Source organism: Platichthys flesus, chromosome 8, assembly GCF_949316205.1.
Source record: "Platichthys flesus chromosome 8, fPlaFle2.1, whole genome shotgun sequence".
Taxonomy (NCBI): Eukaryota; Metazoa; Chordata; class Actinopteri; order Pleuronectiformes; family Pleuronectidae; genus Platichthys; species Platichthys flesus.
Genome location: NC_084952.1, coordinates 4,931,057 through 4,952,049, shown reverse-complemented (window position 1 = coordinate 4,952,049; position 20,993 = coordinate 4,931,057). Strand labels below are relative to the sequence as shown.

The 20,993-nt window shown below is 39.6% G+C and overlaps 1 protein-coding gene across 1 annotated transcript; it reads right to left on the bottom strand.

Annotated features, from left to right (window-relative positions):
* Positions 1-3,746: 3,746 nt before the first annotated feature.
* Positions 3,747-19,251, bottom strand: egf (epidermal growth factor). The gene is made up of 22 exons (XM_062393918.1): positions 19,063-19,251; positions 18,763-18,944; positions 17,698-17,925; positions 17,409-17,611; positions 17,166-17,279; positions 16,880-17,002; positions 14,982-15,104; positions 14,469-14,594; positions 14,180-14,316; positions 13,754-13,902; positions 13,416-13,520; positions 13,022-13,245; positions 10,536-10,703; positions 9,663-9,866; positions 9,538-9,618; positions 9,327-9,443; positions 8,819-8,941; positions 8,359-8,524; positions 7,494-7,658; positions 5,819-5,915; positions 5,487-5,583; positions 3,747-5,377 (listed from the first exon to the last, which is right to left on the bottom strand). The coding sequence occupies exons 1-22, from the start codon at positions 19,213-19,215 to the stop codon at positions 5,196-5,198; spliced, it is 3,267 nt and encodes a 1,088-aa protein (XP_062249902.1). The 5' UTR covers positions 19,216-19,251; the 3' UTR covers positions 3,747-5,195.
* Between the last annotated feature and the right edge of the window lie 1,742 nt (positions 19,252-20,993).

The window sequence follows — 20,993 nt, the reverse complement described above, 5'->3', positions numbered from 1 at the left end:
TTATGTACAATGGCAGGAAATGGAGTCAGTCAAACTTCTATTTGTTTAGCCCATTTTCATCATAGGGTTCATCCAGGTGGAATGTCCTCGGACCATTACCCTCGACTGTACAGAGGCAAACTAATCTAAAAATAAAGTTATACCCAAATGTAATAAACTGCTCCAGCAAGAAAACCAAATAAAAAAAAAGCTCATTGGAAATCAGGAGTAAAGGAGGACAAAAACCAAGCGGTGTCTCTTAGTTTGAGTCACATCAATCTGTTCAAAGTCCAAACTCCCAAGTGAACTTAATATTTGCTCCTGGCTGCATGAAGGAGTCTGAGGAATCTGAACACATCTTCGAAACTGAGGTAAGTGACAGAAAGAAACGTCCTGAAAGGGTTTAACAGGAATGGATTGTGTGTAATCCTCAGTCAACTCAGATGCTTCCTTATCTTATCTCATCTTGTTCCACTTCACTGGGCCTCACCTGAAACTGTCCAGAGCCACTTAGAAGACTTCTGGTGCACGTGTTATACAAACTAAGAGTATATAGAGCCTTACAAGACAAGATCTTTTAAATCATCCTCATAAAAATCTGTAATAACAAACGTATAAAAACTCTATTCTGTTCAGCCAATGAGATTTGAACAGAGATCCTTTGAGGCCCCAATTATTTAAACTGATTTGTTTGTGTGTTTGTTTATCTCTGAAAACTGGTATTTTCTTTAATCTTTATTGTTACTGAATTTCACACAGACAGGCCTGAAAAGGGACTTTTCTCATTCCAATGAGAAATGTTTATTCTAAATGAAAGTTGCTCTGTGTTAGAAGCTTGCAGGCCCCATTTCAAATACTTTCACAATAGACAATGAATTTAGGCTAAAACTCCTTTAGGAACATTTTCCACCTTAAAACACGAATAACAGCAGATGAATTATACTTCAGGCACGAACCAATTTCATAATAACAAACATGTCTCACAAATTAAAGCTTTTGCCCTTCCAGTTTATAGATTGTTATCATTTGATAGATTATCACTTTATTTCCTTACAAATGACATGTCACTGTTTGTGCAGAGTGGGTTTCTTTACACACTATCGCCATCTGCTGGAAGGAATAGAGGGGCAGCCTCACGTGTCATTGATCAGGAACAAGACAGACAAAATGATCCTAATAAATAATATTATGGTCTGTGTGGTGGATATGTTCATGGAACTAACAGCTCTAGTTATTTAAGTTTATTAATCAACAACTATTATGATCAATTCAATAATTGTTATATAAGTTTCAGCTGTTTGGGGATTTCATGCTTTTATTTCAAACATGAAAGTGAACTGAATATTTTTGAGTATTTGGATGGTTGATGAAACAAAACAGAGCATTAGAAAACCTGCATGGAATTAAAACTTTTATTTTTCAACCATTTAAAGTCACTTTACAAACAAAATGATTAATAAAATATTTTTAAACTACACAAGTTGTGCCTTTTCTTCAAACCTTTATAAACTACTGAACATTTTCCATCATCAGCTGTATGTTGCCTGAATTAAGACAGTATTTGAAAAAAGAAAACATATATTTGGATTGAAATTCACAAATCAAATATCTACAAATTCATCCTCTGATATTATTCAATCATTTGAAACAGCTCGTAACAATATTTGAATATAAATGAGATGTAATGATGCAGGTTGCACCACTTAGAGGAAACGTTTCAGACTTTAAACCAGTGAAGTCTAAAGGTTCCCTGCTGCCCCCTCAGGAGATTAAATTAACAAGGGAACTCCCAGGTTCTGTTCTTTCTCTCTCCCGCATAGATTCTGGCTCATGTATCTATGTCTAATATATGTATAAGACCACCACCCCCCCTCCCCGCTCCACGTTTTAGACTTTAAATCTGCCAAAATCCTTTCAAGCCATTGTTACTATGTCCTGCTCAAGAGCCGAGGAGACCAACTACTGACCTGGAGGATCAGAGCAAAGCCTTTGAGTGGGCAGCTAATTCCCTCTTTAGCCCTCATCAGCTGTCCTCCAGGCCGAGATGGAGACGAGAGCGATAAAGCAAAGCTAGTCCCATCTGGCAGAAACATTCTAAAACTCGCTAATAGAGAAGGAATTATAACACTGCATTAGTTTGAGGACGTTTTTAAAAACAACGACTCGCACCATCACATCTCATTCCTTTATCATTCTAGTTTATCAGAGTAACTTTTCCACTAATTAAGTCTTACTGCCTCTTCTTATAATTGTATTCATCTGTTTCATCTGACTTTTAAATGACAAAACTGAAGGTTTAACGTTGAATATGTCCACAGCATAAGTGACGTGAGATCCCATCGAGTGAAGATGATGGTTTTGAAACTTTTCTCTCTCATACTCTTACAATTTTGTCCATTAAAGTTTATGATATCACACATTGGGACAGTTGTGTCATTAGAGGTCTGGAGCTGGGGACCAGTGAGTGTAGAGGGACCAGTTTTAATCAACTTGTAAATTACCACAGCATAAAAAACGGCTAATTCATCGTTTTAGACTTTAATATGAAGAAGTAATAATTTGCATTGCATTAGAAAATCAACCAATGTTTTTATCAGCATCTAAAATATCTACGTGAGGCCACTACTCATTATGAAACCTAAATTAAAACCTAACAATCTCAACTGATGTATTTTAATCGTTAAATCTATGTTCAACAATCCAAACCAATAGAAAGTTTATAAATTCCTCATATTCTGACTTTTTAATAAACGACTGCAGGATTGACTCACTGGACGCAGAAGGTTTTCACACAGTATAAAAGAAGCAGAGCCACATTCACTCTGATTCAAACCCACTGCTTATTGCCAGCAGGTCGTTGTTGAACTGAACAATAACTATTCCATCACACGCGCTGCAGAGTCTCAGCTTCATAAAGTCTGCACTGATTTGAAGGGATGAACCTGTGGGGCTGATTATGTCAGTTTATGAGGGGCCTCTAAAATACAGGCTGATACAACACTCCTGTGATTTATTCGACCGTAATGAAGGTTGTATATTTCTAATAACATTTAAATCAATGCTGCTTCCATAAATCCGCCCCCCCCCCCCCTCCCCGCCCCCCTGAGGCCCCTGTTACTTACAGTGTCAGTGACTCTATTGCCCCCTGTTGCCCCAATTGAGGAGTAATGCAAGATAAATTGACTCTGGGCCCAATTTCATCTTTTCTTTGAAGGCTGATCTGCTGCTGTTTAGAGCGGCGCCCTAACCTATCTGTCCGGCCTAATGGAGGCCAATATATATAGATGAGTGTGTCTTGCCAGGAAAATCAATATCTATGTGGCGGCTGATGGTTTTCAAGTGAAAGTGCTTTGTTTTCTGCCACCACCTTGAAACAAAGAGGCTGCGGCCACTTCTATTAACAATCCCCAGTCAACCTTGAGACGGAGTCGCAGACAGAGACTCAGGGAGAAATAGACAGATGGGGGGGCGGTGGTGGTGGTGGTGGTGGTGGTGGTGGAGGGTGGCAGCAGTGGTACCAGCATCACTAGAGCGTTAGATTTGGTGGAGGATAGAAAAGCATCATCAGTGGAGCATGGGCAAGAGCTCTGAAGAAGCGATGGGCTGTGACGAGCTGTGAATGGACAAAATAATCTCTCAATTATAACAAAGATAATGTCATTAGAAAAAGGTGTTTTGAACATAGAAGTTGACGATAGAGAAGAACAGTCAAAGTTTATTGATGGTAAAAATAACCTCACGCAAACTGAGGTTAGGGGATAGGTAAATGTAGTTTTATTGGAATAAAAACAAACTTCATCCTGCAATTTTTCTTATTCCAGTGATTGTATCAGATAATCAGAGCTTATTCCCAGTTAAATGCAATATCAATAAAACAATTCTGGATGTTAGGAAATCTTTACCCACTTTTGCTTTATTGAAATGCGAAATAAGTCAATAGCAACATCTTTATCCAAACTCTTCAACAGTTCTGGTCTTAATCCTTGAAGCACTGATTCAAACAAAAATAACTCTTTTGAATAAACTAGGTAAAGCACAAACGTTGCAAACAGTATCACGGTTTTCATGTTAGGTTTTTAATGTAGTCGTTCTTGGGTGAATGGGACCATGTTAATGCAAACAATTTTGTTTTGCAAAAATATAATAATATAAACCAATATCTAATATGAGTGTTTCAATGAGTCTATACAAAAGTAAAGTTCATGGTTAAACTATAAAATGACATGTCTTATATACTGTATATATATATTTGGCTGAGAAGTCGAATCAGAAATGTTTTACTCTCTATAATTGCAATCGGCTCCAAAAATGCTTATTGCTCTAAACTTTGAATCTAACTGTGCCTCTGAAAAAACCTTTGTCCTACAATTACTCAATTTATATATAACAAACAGTGAGAACATGTAAACAACTGCTAAACAACAAATAACAACAACACAGAGTATGTCCCTTTATAACACTAGCAAGCAGTTGCACATGTGTACATGACTGAGAACTCCACAGATACACAAGCGTTTATTATTTGCTCTCCTACAACCACAGTGATCCAAGGAAATTCAGAAGTTTGTTTGGATGTTAGAAAATTTTAAACTTTTTCAAATAACTGCTGTTCTAGTTCCAGATCCGTGATAAAGATTTGTTCAATGTGAGTGTGTTTGTTTAGTTTGGCATCTACTCTAGAAAGTCTGTAGGAAAGACTGTACACATGTAGATGACATAGCTAGTTTTCTTTGCCAGCTACAGGTAAATTAGTATGAGAAAGAGTTTCAGTCCAAATACTTTATTTTTCTCTAATAGCTCAAAATAGAACTTAATAAACTTACCAATTACTAAAATTACTACCAATCAGAGCATTATGCTGATTTACACCAGGATATGAAGTCCAGAATATACTTCTCTCTCCATCATATGGTGGATAAGGACACTCACTCTACTGTATATACATATTCTGCAGCTTCGTTGTGTTTTGATGTAAGAGAGCTCGTTGCTGTTTTTCGATGCACCGGAGTCTGTGTGTGAAAGCAACGGCTCCAATGTGACTTCTCCTGGGTGGGTGTGTGTGTGTGTGTGTGTGTGTGTGTGTGTGTGTGTGTGTGTGTGCAGCCTAGATGACTCAAAGGGGACTGTTGGTCTTGGAATGAAACTCTTCACCTGCAGTTGGTAAATCAACCAGATATTTCAAACTGTCCAGCGCTGAGTCGGTTCCCTCGGCTGAACTAGGAAGCGGGCGACTCCAGGCTTGTTGTCTTGGAGACTAAAGATGAACATGAATATGAACTTGCTGGTGATGGACCTGTGGGTCGGGTGATCTCCATGGCAGCAGCCGACACCATGGAACACTCGTACCCTCTGTTGTGTTTGGATAATGTCTCTGACTCCTCAGACAAGGGGTTGTCACCTGATGGACAAAAACAAAAAACTATAATTTATCAACAAAGAAAAGAAGAGCATACAACAGTTTAGTTGCAGAGTCATGTTAAAAGTAAGTCAGCATCAGTTTGAGGCACCTGTCTCTGAAGAGCAGGACGGACAGATGGCTCTCCTGGGACAGCCCATGGCAGGGACGACTCCTCCTTCTGAACCACTTTCCATCAGCAAGTAGAACTGCAGAATCACACAGTGACTTATTTAATGATGGGAGATAATTGATCAGTCAAAATTTAATTGAAAAATTAATTTTCTTTTTGGGATTTCATACACTGAGGTAAATGAAAATAGTTAGTTGCAGCCATAGTGTTTTACAAAAAGAAGTTCATGGTGTCATGAGCTTAGTTGAATACAGTTTAACCAGAATCCAAATTGCTTGATGAACTTGTGACCACGTTGATGGCGTTCTTACCTGAGGCACGGGGCTGCTTTCTGACGTGCTCTCGTCTGTCACACTGGTCTCACTCACATTATCCACTGACGGCTGTTTGCGGAAGAATTTTCTGGTTCTGTAGAGAAGACGGAAAAACAGTCATCAGAATCATATAGTATTTTAATTACTTTATAAATTAGTCCTCAAATTCAACCCATTATTATTATAGACTCACAAGTCAAGAATTTCCTAATTTGACCTGAATTTTTATTCTATTTTACTGAATATTATTATTAAAATTCATCTAAAAGAGTTATTTTAAATGAATATTGTCTTTTAATATTTGTGATTCCTTAAATTTGAATGTGTTCATGATCTTATGTTTTATTTTGATGCATTTGTAAAGGACTTTGTAACTTAGATTTTGAAAAGTGCTTGATCATAAAGTTATTATTATGAAAGTGATAAGGTTTTACCATCATTATGGGGAAAAGGAAAAAACTAGGAAACTAAGAAAACCTGAATACACACAAATGGTTAAAAGCACATTTAAGATTTAGAAAAACAAATTTCAAGTTATGATCACAGCTATAGATGTTTCTCATCTTTAAGAACTTTTACATACCTGTTGACCAGAGACAGTCTAGATTCACTACATTTGTTTTATTTGGTATAAAACCACAGAGCACGAGACACACGTTTTTATTCCACCCGGTTCTATATGATGCTTTCCTTGTTTGTGTCTCAGAAGACACTAAACCACCAAACTCAAAACCTGCCCAAGTGCACTTGCAGTCAAGTGCAGAAGGCAATTTGAGGCAGAGCTATTGGCGGCCATGTAGCGTTTCCACTGGGGTCATACCTCAGCGGCTTCCATTTTGTAGCCGAGAAATGACCTATTTTTATGTGTAATTGCTGTAGAACAAGCTAAACCAAGCATGTAATTGAAAGCGTGCCACTTCCACAGGGGAACCGAAGGCTGCGAGCGACAGGATGTGGTGTGTGTGTGTGTGGGGGGGGAGGTGGAGTGTGCTTTGTGAGTCAAAAGAGTGGAGGATGCCAACAGCCTTGTCCGTAAGCCAGCAAAACAACCGTAAAACAAATCAGCTACTTAGGGACGGCTCAGGTGGAAACACAAGGGGGGCGAGGAGGAGGGGGGGGGAAGAGGTGGGTGTGTGGTTTTACGTATACGCTCCTCGGTCGGCCGGGTTGGGGTTGCATGCTGCCATTTCGTTCCACGCGTGATCTGCTCCCTGACCCCCTGCTGTCATGCCGAGACACTGACATTACACGGATCATGCCACCGTGGGTTTGATAGACACCTCTAAATTCTGTCAGCTCATTCATTGCTGAGGCCGTCTGTGCTTCCCCTGTCCAGACGACTACACACAACACTGCTTTTGCTATACATCTTTACATGGGTGACTAAACAGGCGCACACTGTGACATTAGGTAGGTGTGGATCTACATGACAGCACTTCCCCTAGAGTATGTTTTTAAAGCCAATAAGACCCTTACGTTTAACATTTCGATAAAACCCAGTTGAATTAAATCATCTTTGATCTCACTATGTCTAAACAAGGCAAGTTTTTTAAGGGAAAACCAGGTAAGCCTTTGTGGAAAGTGGTTTTGATCAAATGGTTTAAATCCCCCCTCAAATGCAGATTTAACATTTTGATTTTCAGGTATTTCTCCCCCCCTCTTGTCCTCTCACCCGTAGCAGTAGGTGACACAGGCAGCGATGGAGAGCAGGGAGATGAGGAGCACCATGGAGGCCGCAATCACCACGTTCCTCCTCTTCTCCTCCTCGGCCTGCTGCAGCTCCCACCACTCCAGATCACTGAACTGACAGCGCTCGCCCATGTAGCCCAAAGGACAACTGCAAAGACACAGGTTTCAAATTAATTTAGAGTTAATTCTCTCTCTTTCTCTTAATGTGCTTTATGCACATTTAGTATTCTCATGTACCAAATGACCAGAATCTATTAGAATCTTTTATTGGGCAATTATACATTACCCATTTTCAAGTCAGTGGGTAATGTATAACTTCCACATTCAATAAAATCGTCACAAAAATACATTTTACAAACTGACTTGTTGCACTTATCTGAGGCCACATTTTCATAATCACAAAATTATCAGCAAAGGTTCCCGTTAAAAACTTCCCAATATAGAATATCCTAATGAGCTGTAATGTCAAACTGCCAGAGAAAAATGCAGAATAATTGTAAAATTTTGTCAAACAATAAAATTGACGTTTCTTTACACCACAGATATGAAACCATCATTTTGATGCAGTGGCTTTAATCATGGGACAACAGTGACTCCTACTGGTTGTCAGCTGTTATAAAATAAAATCACTGAATGTTTGGTTTCATTCCAAACTGAAGCAAGATGCGACAAGAAGTTTGGGAAAAGAAACATTTCCCTGTACGATAATTGAGTGGTATTCTACAGTATAAATGATCATGGTTTCTCTCAAACATATGAATAGAAGCTTGTTATAAAACATCTTTACGACTGATATGAGCAAACTGTCTCACAAGGAGGTGGCACGTGACATGAGAAGGTTTATTTACTTGCAGGCATATGACTTCAACTCAGGAAAGTAGAAGCAGACCCCCTGGTACAGGCAGTAGGACTCATGGGAGGCGGGGCAGCTCTCCACTGAGTTACTGATGTGGTGCAGGGTGGTGACGTCAGCAGGGCTCCCGGTCGTCACCCAAGTCGATGCCGCCTCCGGCTCTTAAAATCAGATTTAATATGACAAATACACAGAATGTCACTGCTGTGCATCTTTAATTATCATCTGCTATTTCAAATACAGCTTGTTTCTTAAAGCATACACTGATTATACAGGTTACTCGATCCTAGTCCTTTAAACCACTACTTTATCACATATGCTATTTAAAGTGATGAGACATTCGGCAAAAAATGAATGATACCTAGTAAGATTGCTGGTTTCAGTCTTTGTCATAATCTAAAATCCTGTCCAAAAACAATATATTTGAATATAAGCTGTAAATATTCTACACACACCGTGACATGTTTGCCCGTCGCTCTGGAATCCAGCCTGACATTTGCAGAGATACTTCCCCAAAGTATTTTGGCATTCTGCATTTCTGTTACAGTCGTGTGCTCCCAGGTCACATTCGTCGATATCTGAAACCAAGGTGGAAGAAAAGATTAATATATAATATGTGAACGTATTCTGTCAAATCACACAATATAAATTAACATTGTAAAATTTGTAAGTGTTGTTTTAATTGATCAACTTAATTGACACACTCTTCTTAGTGACAATAATGTTGTGTGCAAATCAATTTATAACAAGAAAATTAAGCTCTGTATCATTTTCTTCCAGAGCCGCCCTGCCTCTGAATAAAGTCTCTACATCAAAACATCAGTTCCATCCCCAGCACCTGTGGCTCCAGCTCAAAGCCCTGCTGCAGAAGGCGAGATAAAGACTTCTCTGAGGCAGATGTGATGCCGGGAGCTTTTCTGCAGGACGTGTACAGAACTAACTTCATCCCTCTGAGATACTCACCCTCACACACCTGTCCATCACCTGTGAAACCCTCCAGACACAGACAGGTTGGGCTTCTGGTCCGAAGGAGGCACTGGGCGTTCACGTCACAACGCAGTGAGTCGCATTCATTCTGGTCTGACAGAGGAGGGCACACGAGGGGACGTGACATTAAGTGAGAGGAAGTCAACGGGTTGTGATGAGGGAAAATAAATTGATTTTAAGATGTTACCTGAGACCATCTTGTCGGTGAAGAGCGTTGGTTCACTGCGTTTCAGAGATGTTACATCAGTGGGGTCACTCTCTCCAGATTCTACACATTTAACACATGGAGTCAACTTTAGGGTTTAGTTCTACCACATAGCTCGTCAGTGTCTCCAGCTGAAACAGGACGACAGGAGAATGAATCACCTGCTGTTCCGTTAGAGGCTTCAGCAGACGAGCAGCCTCTCCTGTCAGCTGATAGGATGTAGCGTGAGAGACAGGAGCAGTGAGCCAGTCCCAGTTTGATTTCACAAACCTGAGCACAACCTCCATTCAGATGAAGGCAAACATCTGCTCCTGGAGATGAGGACACAAAATGAAGAAGCTCAGCAAAGGGTTTTGTTTGTTTGTGTTTCAGCAGGATAACCCAGAAAATACCACGCAGGTTTCCACAGAACTTAGTGGAAGGATGAGACATGGACCAAGAATAAATCAATATCATCTTAGGGTGGAAGAATCAGGCACATTTAGGGGACTGATATCTGAGTATGTGGAATGTGGTGCAGCTGTTCTAATTGGATTATTAGTTTTGTCTGTTGCATAATGCATTAAGTCTCTACAAAGTTTGTTTTTAAAATACCTCACACAAAGATTTAAGCTGTATTCAGACTTGAATTCAGGAAAATGTCCAGTTTCGAGCCCGTCACATTCGAAACTTCATCAACACGCCCATTCAGTTGCTTGGAATCTTTCTGACAATTATTTTAAAATGTCTGAACTATACTACGTGTCTGAAAGCAGCTTTAGAAAAATATCGGAAATATAAGGAAATTGGTTTTGTTTACAACTTGACAACAAGATAACTGTTTAGACGCTGTTAAGCACTATTTGGGGTAAGACAACATTACTCTCCTCCACCCTGCTTTAATATAAAACATGATTCTGTTTTAATCATCACAGCCCCATGCCTACTCCAAATCGGAGCTGTAAACTGGTCCGAGCCTCATCCCAGTGGTCTCTTTGTACCTGGCTTTGCGAGAGGATGAACCACCACAATGGCTGCTGGCTGGACCATGTTGCCATGGATCCTCTGGAGTTTCTTCCCAGTCCGCTTGTGCACGCTCGTCAGCTGCCGGCGCTCCCGGTCAGAGATCCAAAGCCTGTCCTCGAAAACTGCCAGGTCAAAAGGTCGACCTGGACAAATCAGAGAGGAAGGAGGAGCACAACTGAATTGAATTGGTGGAACCAAGTGGGAGTTGTTTCCTCTTTGTTCAGCTGTTAACTCAGTGATGAGAGAAAAGGCAAGATCACACTGGTTAAAGGGCAAATTCACAGGAGGAGTCAAACCAGGGAATGAACAGTTTACTTAGGGTTAGGGTTAGAAAAAATAATTAGAAAGGATAAAGACGAGAGCTTGTACCCCTGAGGTACTCTGATGAGCACAAATACTTAAAACTAACTTTCTAAAGAGTTTTATCAGGAGAATTTTGGATTGTAGAAGTGAAAAGACAATTTAATAAATGACTGGTTATATTTTGAAACAGAACCTGTAAATGCTGTTGTCTTGATTTGTGTCTATTAACACAGCCAACTTTTAAGGAATAAAAATAATGATCAAACGTAATTTAACGAGAACAAACGTCATAATTGTTCAGGGATTAAGTCGTAATTTAATGTGAAAAGTAAATATTTAGATAACAAAGTCCTTATATTCCGAGAGTAAAGTCTTAATTGAACAGAGAAAATCATAATGTCATAAAGTTGTTATTTTACCAGAAAAGTACATATTTAGAGAACAAAGTAATTGAACTAGAAAAATATAACTGAAAAAGTGATTGTCCTTGAAAAGGCATTAGCTAAATGTATTGATCATATTTTTATTTTTGTTTATACCTTATCCAATTAGTGTAGGTTTGTTTTTCATTTTGGTCCCAGGAGAACTGTATTTTCCACACAGCAACAACAACACAACCACACAGCAAGTTACTGAGAAGGAATCAAACGGATGTAGTTTAAATAGTAAAAGCAAAAGTTTGATCTTTATTGAACCTGGATTCAGGGACGGTTCCACCTGAGTTCAACATGGACGGAAGCTCACACAGCTGAGGATTAAACTGAGGGAACCTTCCTGTTCCTCCGTGACTTTCCTCACAGGTCAGTTAATGGAGTTAAAGTTATAAACCTTGTGGATAATAATGGAGGGAAACGGTCGTTCAGAGAAAATACAAAGAAGGTTAGCTAAGAGCTAACGTTAGCTAGCTATTACTGGCTACAGCTAGATGGCTAGCTCTGCCACTGCCTCAGCTCCAACTGCATGAAGGGGATTTGTTTCATAAAGAGACTAATTAATTTTATCTTAATGTTGCTTCAGTTCTACAATAATGACACCAGAGACAATTGAATGTATTAAACAATATACACAGTTATATGACGTGGCAGATATTAGGTTACCTGGGGTTTTAATAAGGTAGATAGATGGAGGCAGACACAAAAGTATTAGGGCCACATGAAGACAAAAATAATTTAAAATTTTTTAGATTAACAGTAAAGTTTTAACTGACAAGCAGTTCTGATTCTGACAAGAAATTTATAATGTAATTGAAATATAGTCATAGTCTAATATAACAAGAACAAAGTAGTACTTTTACAAGAAAAGTCAATATTTAGAGAACAAAGTAACTTAATGAGGAAAAAAGTCACAATATATTCAGGATAAAGTCGTAATACATATGTAGGAAATAATGACAGAGGAGAACCCAGGCTCGCAGGAGTTCCACATTTTATGGATCAAAATCTATTCATTAGAATTCATGACATTTTTTAAAATACCATTACAATTTTGTTTTTGACATCTGAGTTATTTTAAGTGAACACTTATTTCTTTAATTAAGTTAATGAAGAGACGTTGAACATTGAACAGCAGCGACAATATAACATTTTTTTTCTAGAACCACAGGAATTCAGCTTCTATAAAATATAATTTGTTCTTGTTTTGTTTTGTGCTGATTTTTGCCGCCAGTCAAATCAGAAGGTTATGTTTTCACCCAAAAATTAACAGGGACGTGACATAAGGGCAATGTCCCCAGAAGAGCCGCCCTCATCTATTAGCAGTAGAACAAATTTGTTAACCTGGATAACACTAAATTTATGGGATTGGTTTAAAGTTTAAAAAAGATGCATTTGATAACTATTTTCACTGTTCTGACCTTTTTGACATTTTCCTCCCCTTCTATGGAGGCCGCTCGGGGCTTTTAAAGCTCAGCTCGTTAGGCTTAACTCGGTCAGAGTGCTTGAGTTCAGTTTCTAGCGTTCTGAGTGGGCGGCTGTGGCTCAGGAGGAAGAGCGGGTCATCACTAATCGTGAGGTCAATTGCCAGCTCCTCCAGGCTGCATGTGTCCTTGTGCAAGATGCCGTACTCCTGTAAGAATGGCTGTGCCAGTAATAGTGGATGCACTATGTATTCCCAGTTCACCTCTACATGATGGCTTGTGCACGTTTCAAACAAGCCTCACCTACTTGGTTCTCTAACAGGATCCGTCGGTCAGAGCCATCCAGGGCAGCCGTCTCCACCAGACCCCGGTGTTGGTCGCACCAGAACAGACGATCCTCTGTGAAATCGATGGCCAGGCCGCTGGGGGACACAAGGTTGGTGCTGGCAATGATGGTTCGCTCTTTTCCTTCCAAAGACGCGCTTTCCACCACAGGCTGGGCACCGATATCAGTCCAGAACAACTTCCTCAAAACAATAAAAAGAAGTATATTAGGCGTATTTATTCAACAGACCCTGTCCCTCTTGTCCATTATCACAATTAGGCACAGAGATATGTATCAATTCAAGCAGGATGCAGCATTACGAAAGTACACAACATTCTGCGAGTCATTGTAAATTTCTTCTTAAAAACTCACTTCTCCAGGGGATGAACTGCGATTCCTCTTGGTTTCTCCAGCCCTTTGCTCACAATCGTTTCTCTGCTTAGTCCAACCAGGCTACTGCAGTCAACAGTTGACCGACTGGAACACAAAAGTTCACATAAGTTTAAAACTGAAAAAAAAAGTAATTCCAGTTCTGCTTATTTTTTAGCAACAGAACCTGAAATACTTTAAACCCTATCAATCAAAAAAACCCATGAAATGCCCATGTCCCACAACATTTTTAAAACAAAACAAACAAGCAGAATGACCCGAACATTAGAAGTCACATTAACAGTTGGGTTAAAACAACATTCTCATCCACACACACAAACCTTGTATCTGTCCAGTACATCCTGCGATGGACCCAGTCAATGGTCAGTCCCTCCGGAGAGTTCAGATCCTCAGAAATGACAACGCCTCTGGATCCACCGTTCAAATCAACCCGCTCAATTGTCTTTCGGTTTATACTGGAGAAGTACACCTTCAAAATGCATAAAAATGTAATGAATAAATGTGTTTATCACAAAAAGCGGTTAAATGATAAACCAGACGGACAGAAAAGACCAAAAACTGCTTGTGTCACTTGATAACCTAAAGGCCATGAAGTTACAGTAACTGTCCACTAAGTGGCAGTAGATGTTTGCACCCGAATCTGCTCCTGTTAAATTCAGTTTCTCTCTTAGGTTAGAATCACACACCAGCAACAAATAAACAAGACAAAATCAGGAACAAGAAGGCAAAATAAATGTTCATCTTACATTGTTTTGGACAGGGTCATAGTCCAAAGCTACGATTGTTCCTCTGGGCTCCTCGACCAGGGTTTGATCCCCTGTGCCGTCAGGGTTAATTCTTAGTACATCTACAAAATTGGCCAGTAGCAGATACGGTGGTGGTCCTGAACAGAAAAACAGTGCAAGGTTGTGGTTTGTTTTATGTCCTGCAGCAAATATCAACCCAGTTAACAGTGAGATTATGACAGACAGGAAGTGTGTTTATCTGCGTGGGCTTGTGTGCCTCAGCTCTCTGCTTTGCCATGGTATGACTCACCGGTTGCAATGCACCGCTTGCCGTCCTGGTGGAGCCGGTAGCCTGGCAGACAACCACACTGCCACACACTGGGGCTGACAGGAGTACAGAGCTGGCTACAGCCCCCCATGTCCGTCGATGAACAGCCTGCAGCAGCAAAGAAAAAGACATTCAACTGATTTGATTTCTGGAAACAGGCTCCACGTTACAAAAACACCGATACCGTTTTTTCTGTGAACGACTCATACTGGAAGATATCAGCCAATAAATATTGAGCTCAGGCTCTAGTTTCTTGTAAAAGCAGCATTAAGCGTGCATTAATTGTATGTATGTAACACCAGTTTCCAGTATAACGCAGTCTAGAAGGCAAATAAAGAAATAAAATGTGACTTCATTAATTAAGATGTCGTTATGCCACCATTTTTATGACCGTTATCTGTTGTCCAGTAACATAAAGCCACATGGGTACGTACTGCTTTTGTGGTCAGGCTTATAGCCGACCACAAAGGGCTGATACACCAACACTGTACATACCAGTACAGGCTTGTCCATCATCCTGCAGTATAGATCCCTCAGGGCACACACACACGTTGCCCTCATATGTTTTCAGACAGCCGTGGCCGCAGTTGGTCATATTCCCTTCACACGGCAAGATTTCTGATAGAGGAAAGAAAACGTCTTTAAACACTGCAGATTTTTTTAATTGTGACAGTTATGGTAAAAAATCTGATAAATTAAATCCAAGGGAGATAAACTCAGACAAACAGATTTCAGGCTAAAGTAATTGAACGAGAGGCATGCAGTGATGTTACATGTTGAGTTATTTCCTGGGTTATTCTTGGGGCCCAGCAGGTAGTCAACTCTAAAGGAGCCAGATGGACAACAAGCTTCTTAATCCCTGCTCTGCTAAAATCCCTTTATATAAAGTCAACCATAATCCCATCAAAATAGGTGAAAGTGTGATGGAAGCAGGGGAAGCCCTCACGGTGATGTAATGTTACTTCACAGGTATGTGGTATGTCCCCGTATCTGTCAATAAGGGCCAGGTACTGTACACACAGGCAGGGTACAGGTATCAATGCAATGTGAAATAGTTACGGGACCTGTCGCTGAACCTCCTACTCGTACGAATTTTACTCCAGGAAGGTTGATCTTTGCTTTTTTCAAGTCTAAAAAAGCAAAGCTTTTTTTAACCCTAACCCATTAAATAGATATTGTAAATTTGTTCCCATTTATTTGTAATTAGTTGAAAAAACAAAGCCATATGCAGTGCTGTGATATCCTCCTGTATGTATCCAGGATGCTTGTTTTCTCTAGACCTTGGCAAAGGTTGTCTGCTAAACAGCTTAGACAGACAAAGCTGCTGACCAGATATGTTCCCTATCGCAAATGTCAACCTCATCATTTAATCTTATTGTGTCTGTGAATCTTTCCTCAACTCTTGGCCTCATGGCAGCGAGATTAGAGGAGAAGAGATTACGATAACGTCTTTAATATGTGAGGAAGTTAATCACAGCGTAGATATTAAAGCCATTAATGGTGAATTGAACTCTCGCTGATTCATTTTTTGTTTTATTTTTAAGGTGGCAAAAGATACACAATACAATCATAAATATCAACAAAAAAAGAATGTAACGATAACAATGCATTTAAATGACCACGACAATGTTTTCAATGGAGGCCTTTAAATTGATATATTGATCTAATCCCTACAGACAGAGATTGTAAATAAACTACTATCTTGACACCCTTGTTTTCGTCTCTTCAGTCTTTACACTGCTTCTCAGGCTCACCACTACTAGGCTTTTAGGGAGTGTGACAAAGTGTCTGTGTTTTGACCCACGTAACCTCACACACAATTGGCAGTTCACATAAGTCCAGCCTGTCTGGTTGTCTGTGACCCAGGCTTTTTATTGGCCCAGCAGGGTCAAGATAGTGTCTAGGGGACAAATGCCACCTTTCATAGTCCCCAAATAGGGGAAAACGCTCCAGTTCAAAAGCAGTGCTACATTTATTATCCCGCCCGAAACAAAGCACAACTGTTATTTCAATAAAACAAAAATGCTTCTACTCTCTTATTCCAAATATTTAAGATTCTTGAATGTATCATAGATACTCTTAATGTTTGAGCAGCATCAACCAGAAGTGTATTTACAATCTCTAAAAACCTTTAAGTAAAACTGAATTAAGTCTGTAGTCCATCAGCAGCAATCCTGCCAGTCCCAAAGTAGCGGCTTACACTAAGTGACCTTATTACATATTAGTTTCTTGCCATGAAACTTATTCTGCTAATTTATTTAGTATTTAATAATAAAATAAGTTAAGGAATCCTAACAGAAAAGAGAAAACAATATTAGAAGACAATATAACTAATATAAATTAGCTAGATGCTTAACATGATAACAATGAAAGTAAATCTGTTTCCACTCTACCTCCACATGTCTTCCTGTCTGGTAGGAGGGCGTATCCTTTTGGGCAGGTACAGAAATAGGAGCCTGGGATGTTCTCACATCCGAGAGAGCAGCCATGGTTCCAGTGGGCACATTCATTCACGTCTGTGGCAAACACAGAAAAACTGATTGTTATATTGTTATGAAATCTATGAGTCTCAAACCACCCTTGATTAGAAAAGCAGTCAACGGATATGTTTATATGTTTCCACAATAACTGAACTATAAACTGACCAAGCAACTAATAAATACATGCAGAAATACGAACCTTCACAATGAGTCCCTTGCTTACTGAGAGCAAACCCTTCAGTGCAGTGGCAAACCCCTTGTTCAGCCATGTTGGAGCATACATTCATACAGTTTCCAGTCTGTTTGTCACAACCTGTTTGAAAGGGTTTACAACATGTCATTAAAATGTTTTCATTTGAGTTATAGCAAATAAGATTCAAATGCAAGTAATAAAATCATGTTATGTTACAGAACAACGTAAATGTCAAAGTTCAGTGGCTACCTGGGAAGGAAGATAGGGAGTCGGCCAGTGGCTGGTTGAGGGGATGTACCACCTTGATCTGAATCGGGGGTTTTGTCATTTGCTTTGTGTTCACATCCAGTGGATTTCCTCCAGTGTACTTGTTCATTTGTTTTATAATCCGAGATTCAGTGTCAGTGTAGTATAAGTTCTCCAGAAAAACTGATATCCCCAGCACCCGAGACCTAACCACGAATAGAAGTAGTAAAACATCAATAGAAATAAAGATAAGTACAAATATATGTAAGTATTTGGAATACAACATACTCACCAAAGTGGCTGATCTATGATGTGAAGGGCGTTTCCATTGTAATCACAGGAGGCAATGGCGCTTTCTCCTTGGAAACCAAACTGAACCCAGAACAGTCTCTTGTCTTGTCGGTCAATCGTCAGTGAGTTGAGTTGCTCTGACATCTTAATAAGTGTAGTTTTCCCCTGGCCGCTCATATCAGACCTTTGGATACTGGGAGTCATCCCACCAGACAGCCAAAAAAGAAACCTGCAAAAAGTATGTTTGGAACTTAGAGAGAAGACTTTGCAAAGGAGTGTTCTGAACCTAGTTTTCAATGTATCCATAGATGCTTTTTGTAATGTCCCTGAGATTGTAGCATACCCTGCTGATCAGAAGCCTCCGAACCATTCTGTCATAGTCATGTTTAGGAAATGTAAGATGCTCTCTTACATTCGACTGAAGTGTCTTTGCTGGTGTCACACAGACTTCTCCCATCAAGCTTCCATGTTGTGAAATGCACATGGCTACTTGAACACATTTAAAATGTCACGCCCAATGAGTTGTGGTCAAATGTGGGGCAGTGGTGCAGTTTTTTACTAGATTGTCAAGATAGTCAGACGCACCTATACCCACTTGCTCTTGCTACGTACACAGATGGCTACTTAGTGCCTCTTACTACAAATGTGCCATTATAATAGCAATCCGCCAAGGCACAAGTGCACTTAGCTCTTAAAAGGAATATGAAATGGCTCTGTGTGGTTTATTGCATGTTGTGCCCAAAACACATCTTTGATTAATCAAGAGGTTAAGAAGAAGGCTTTTCGAACGACGTACCTCCTGCTGCAACCCTTTTATTCCTGCTCATAATCAAGCAAAGGGGAATTTTTTACACACACTTCAGACCAGGTGCTTAGATCATTAAAATACAGTCCCCAGAGTCGGTCTGGCATTTTGCACCTCTGTGTCAAACCGTGCTTGACGGAGGGAGATATAACGTCTGCAGAGTAGTAACACCCAAACAAAATGCCAGGAATCTGAACCGTTTGAGGAGCTGTACGGGAACTTTTTAATTAACCTACCTGAGATTAATACAGAATTGATTACCTGTTTGTGGGGTCAACAGCTATGGAACCAGGTTGGTTCAAGTGTCGTAATAAAGTTCTCTCATTTTTCCCATTTAAATCCATTCTCTTGATTTTTCCCTTTTCTCGACTTGTCCAGTAAACGCTGTTCCAGATCCAGTCCACTGCCAGGCCTGAGATGTGCTTGTCAGACGAGTGCAGTTTCTGGCAAAAAAATATATTTAAATTAATATGTTGTGGCTCAAATCTCAGACTAAATAAACAAATTTGAATTATTGGTAATTTCTTGGAAGTTATACTGATGAGTTACCAGTTTAAAAACCTGTTTATGTGCTCCTCTCACTGACGCTTTGTAAATGACCCCAGTGTGTTTGTCAGCCCAGTAGACATCTTCGTCTCTGTAATGAAAGTCGAACAGGATCGATCTCCCCACACCGGCCAGAAGTCTCCTCCGGTGCTTCCCCTCCAGGTTCATCCGATGAACAGCTTTGCCATGACCGAATATCAGGAAAGGCTGCGAAGCTTAAAAACAAAAAAATGCACAAAGTTTTGTCTTAATATTTTCAGAGGTTTTTGCGTAATCCTGCTGATAAACAAAACAACAAACAAACAAATCCGCCAACAAGAATACGGACAGGGGCAAAAACTCCATGTTTGGGGTTATGACACAAATACAATATTAGTTAAATGGCAATGACACATTCTGCTTGATTTGCAACAGCATATGTAGTCATTTAGATGTAGTGATTTACATTTTGATGCACAGACAAATTGCATTCACTTGTTGTCTGTTGAAGAGAATCCCAAGGACAAGTTAGTAACTTTGGCAGCGTTTAACATTTCAATAGCAGCTTAATTTTGGTTTGTGTCATTCATTTTGTCAAGTTATATGATAAATGCTCAATCTTTGCTGTAACGGGCTGAAGTTCAAGGCAGACAAACATTGTCTCTTAGAAACAAATAGTTCCTTACATCAACCTGAAGTTGTGAAACAGCTCTTAGCATTAGCTGTGTTTTCAATCGTTGTCAATAATGTATTTTTCCTAATATATATTGTAGAAATCTGTTGTAGAAGTATATTTTTAATACAAACACTATGCTTCTCTGAAATGCAATAGATAGAAGGTGTTCCGGTCAGTCATGGTCATGAACAACCATGGATACTGCTCCTAACTCTATGGAATGAGGAAAACAATGAGCACCACCAGAGAAACAACACAATGAAGTGTGTCTGGACTGACATCCCTAAGATGGCCACTGGTGCTGAGTTGCTAGGGAAGCATCCTAATGAATCATTGATTGACAAGTTCACAGGGTGGTCAACATGATTCTTCACCTAGTTAGCTCAGTTCACTGGATGTTGTTGAGAAAACAGCTTCTGTCACACAACCATTTTCCATTTTACAATTAAGGTATTGGACCTGACAGCAGAGGGACACAACAGAGGGTTTCTCTAAATGCATGGGTAGGCAATCAGTAGACATTGATGACCCATTTTATATTATGGTAAAACAGTCTGCGTGGTTCTTTTGGCTGCTGAGCCAGTTCACTGGGTTTGTAAATGCAATCCTGTTCCTCATCAAAACATCAAGCATCTTGAGTAATGGAAGTGTGAATGAATTGTTAAAGATGCACTTCAAAGACATGAGAGAGATATATATCGGTTGGCAGATATATCGATATGGAGAAAATGTTTCCATATCAAGATATGTAGAATGATTTTAATGAAGGCGGCGTACAGTATTAGTTTCTGTGCTTATTGTGACAAGAGGTATAATATCCTTCTTGCCTCAGCATGGTCAAACTGGATAAGGGGCTTAACTGTGACAAATACATTAACATATGACGGAAACAAAAGGAATATAATAAAAAAATGCCCCTGGATGTTTTGTTGTCTCTTGTTTCATGTGTTGGAATCGTTATAGTTCCTGTTGTAGACACATCGTGTGCCCCTCCAGGCTTTCTTACATAAAGTATTTGTTTAATTGGTTTAGGATGGCTGTAGTGGAGAATACAGTAAACAGGGTCAGAGGGGTGTTTTCTTTATCTGATCATAATCTTTGACACTGTTTGTAAAAACAGCACATTAATACAATTTATCCAAAGTTTTTTATGTTGTTATTACTTGTTTATATTTTGTTGAGATAAAGCTACGCTCTGGCCATCTGTGACTACAGTGGCTGTTACTCCAAGAAAACATAGTCACCATTTGTAAGCTCAAGGTGAAGTACCTGTGGCATCCCGCAAAAAACT

What these genes read in the sequence shown, in the direction of transcription:
- egf (XM_062393918.1), bottom strand. Translation starts at nt 19,215, where the DNA reads ATGAACCTGGAGGGGAAGCACCGGAGGAGACTTCTGGCCGGTGTGGGG. An exon ending in TGAGAGGAGCACATAAACAG is followed by an intron (nt 18,945 to 19,062) that starts GTTTTTAAACTG and finishes TTTTTTTGCCAG; the next exon opens with AAACTGCACTCGTCTGACAA. An exon ending in ATGACCCTGTCCAAAACAAT is followed by an intron (nt 13,903 to 14,179) that starts GTAAGATGAACA and finishes TGCATTTTGAAG; the next exon opens with GTGTACTTCTCCAGTATAAA.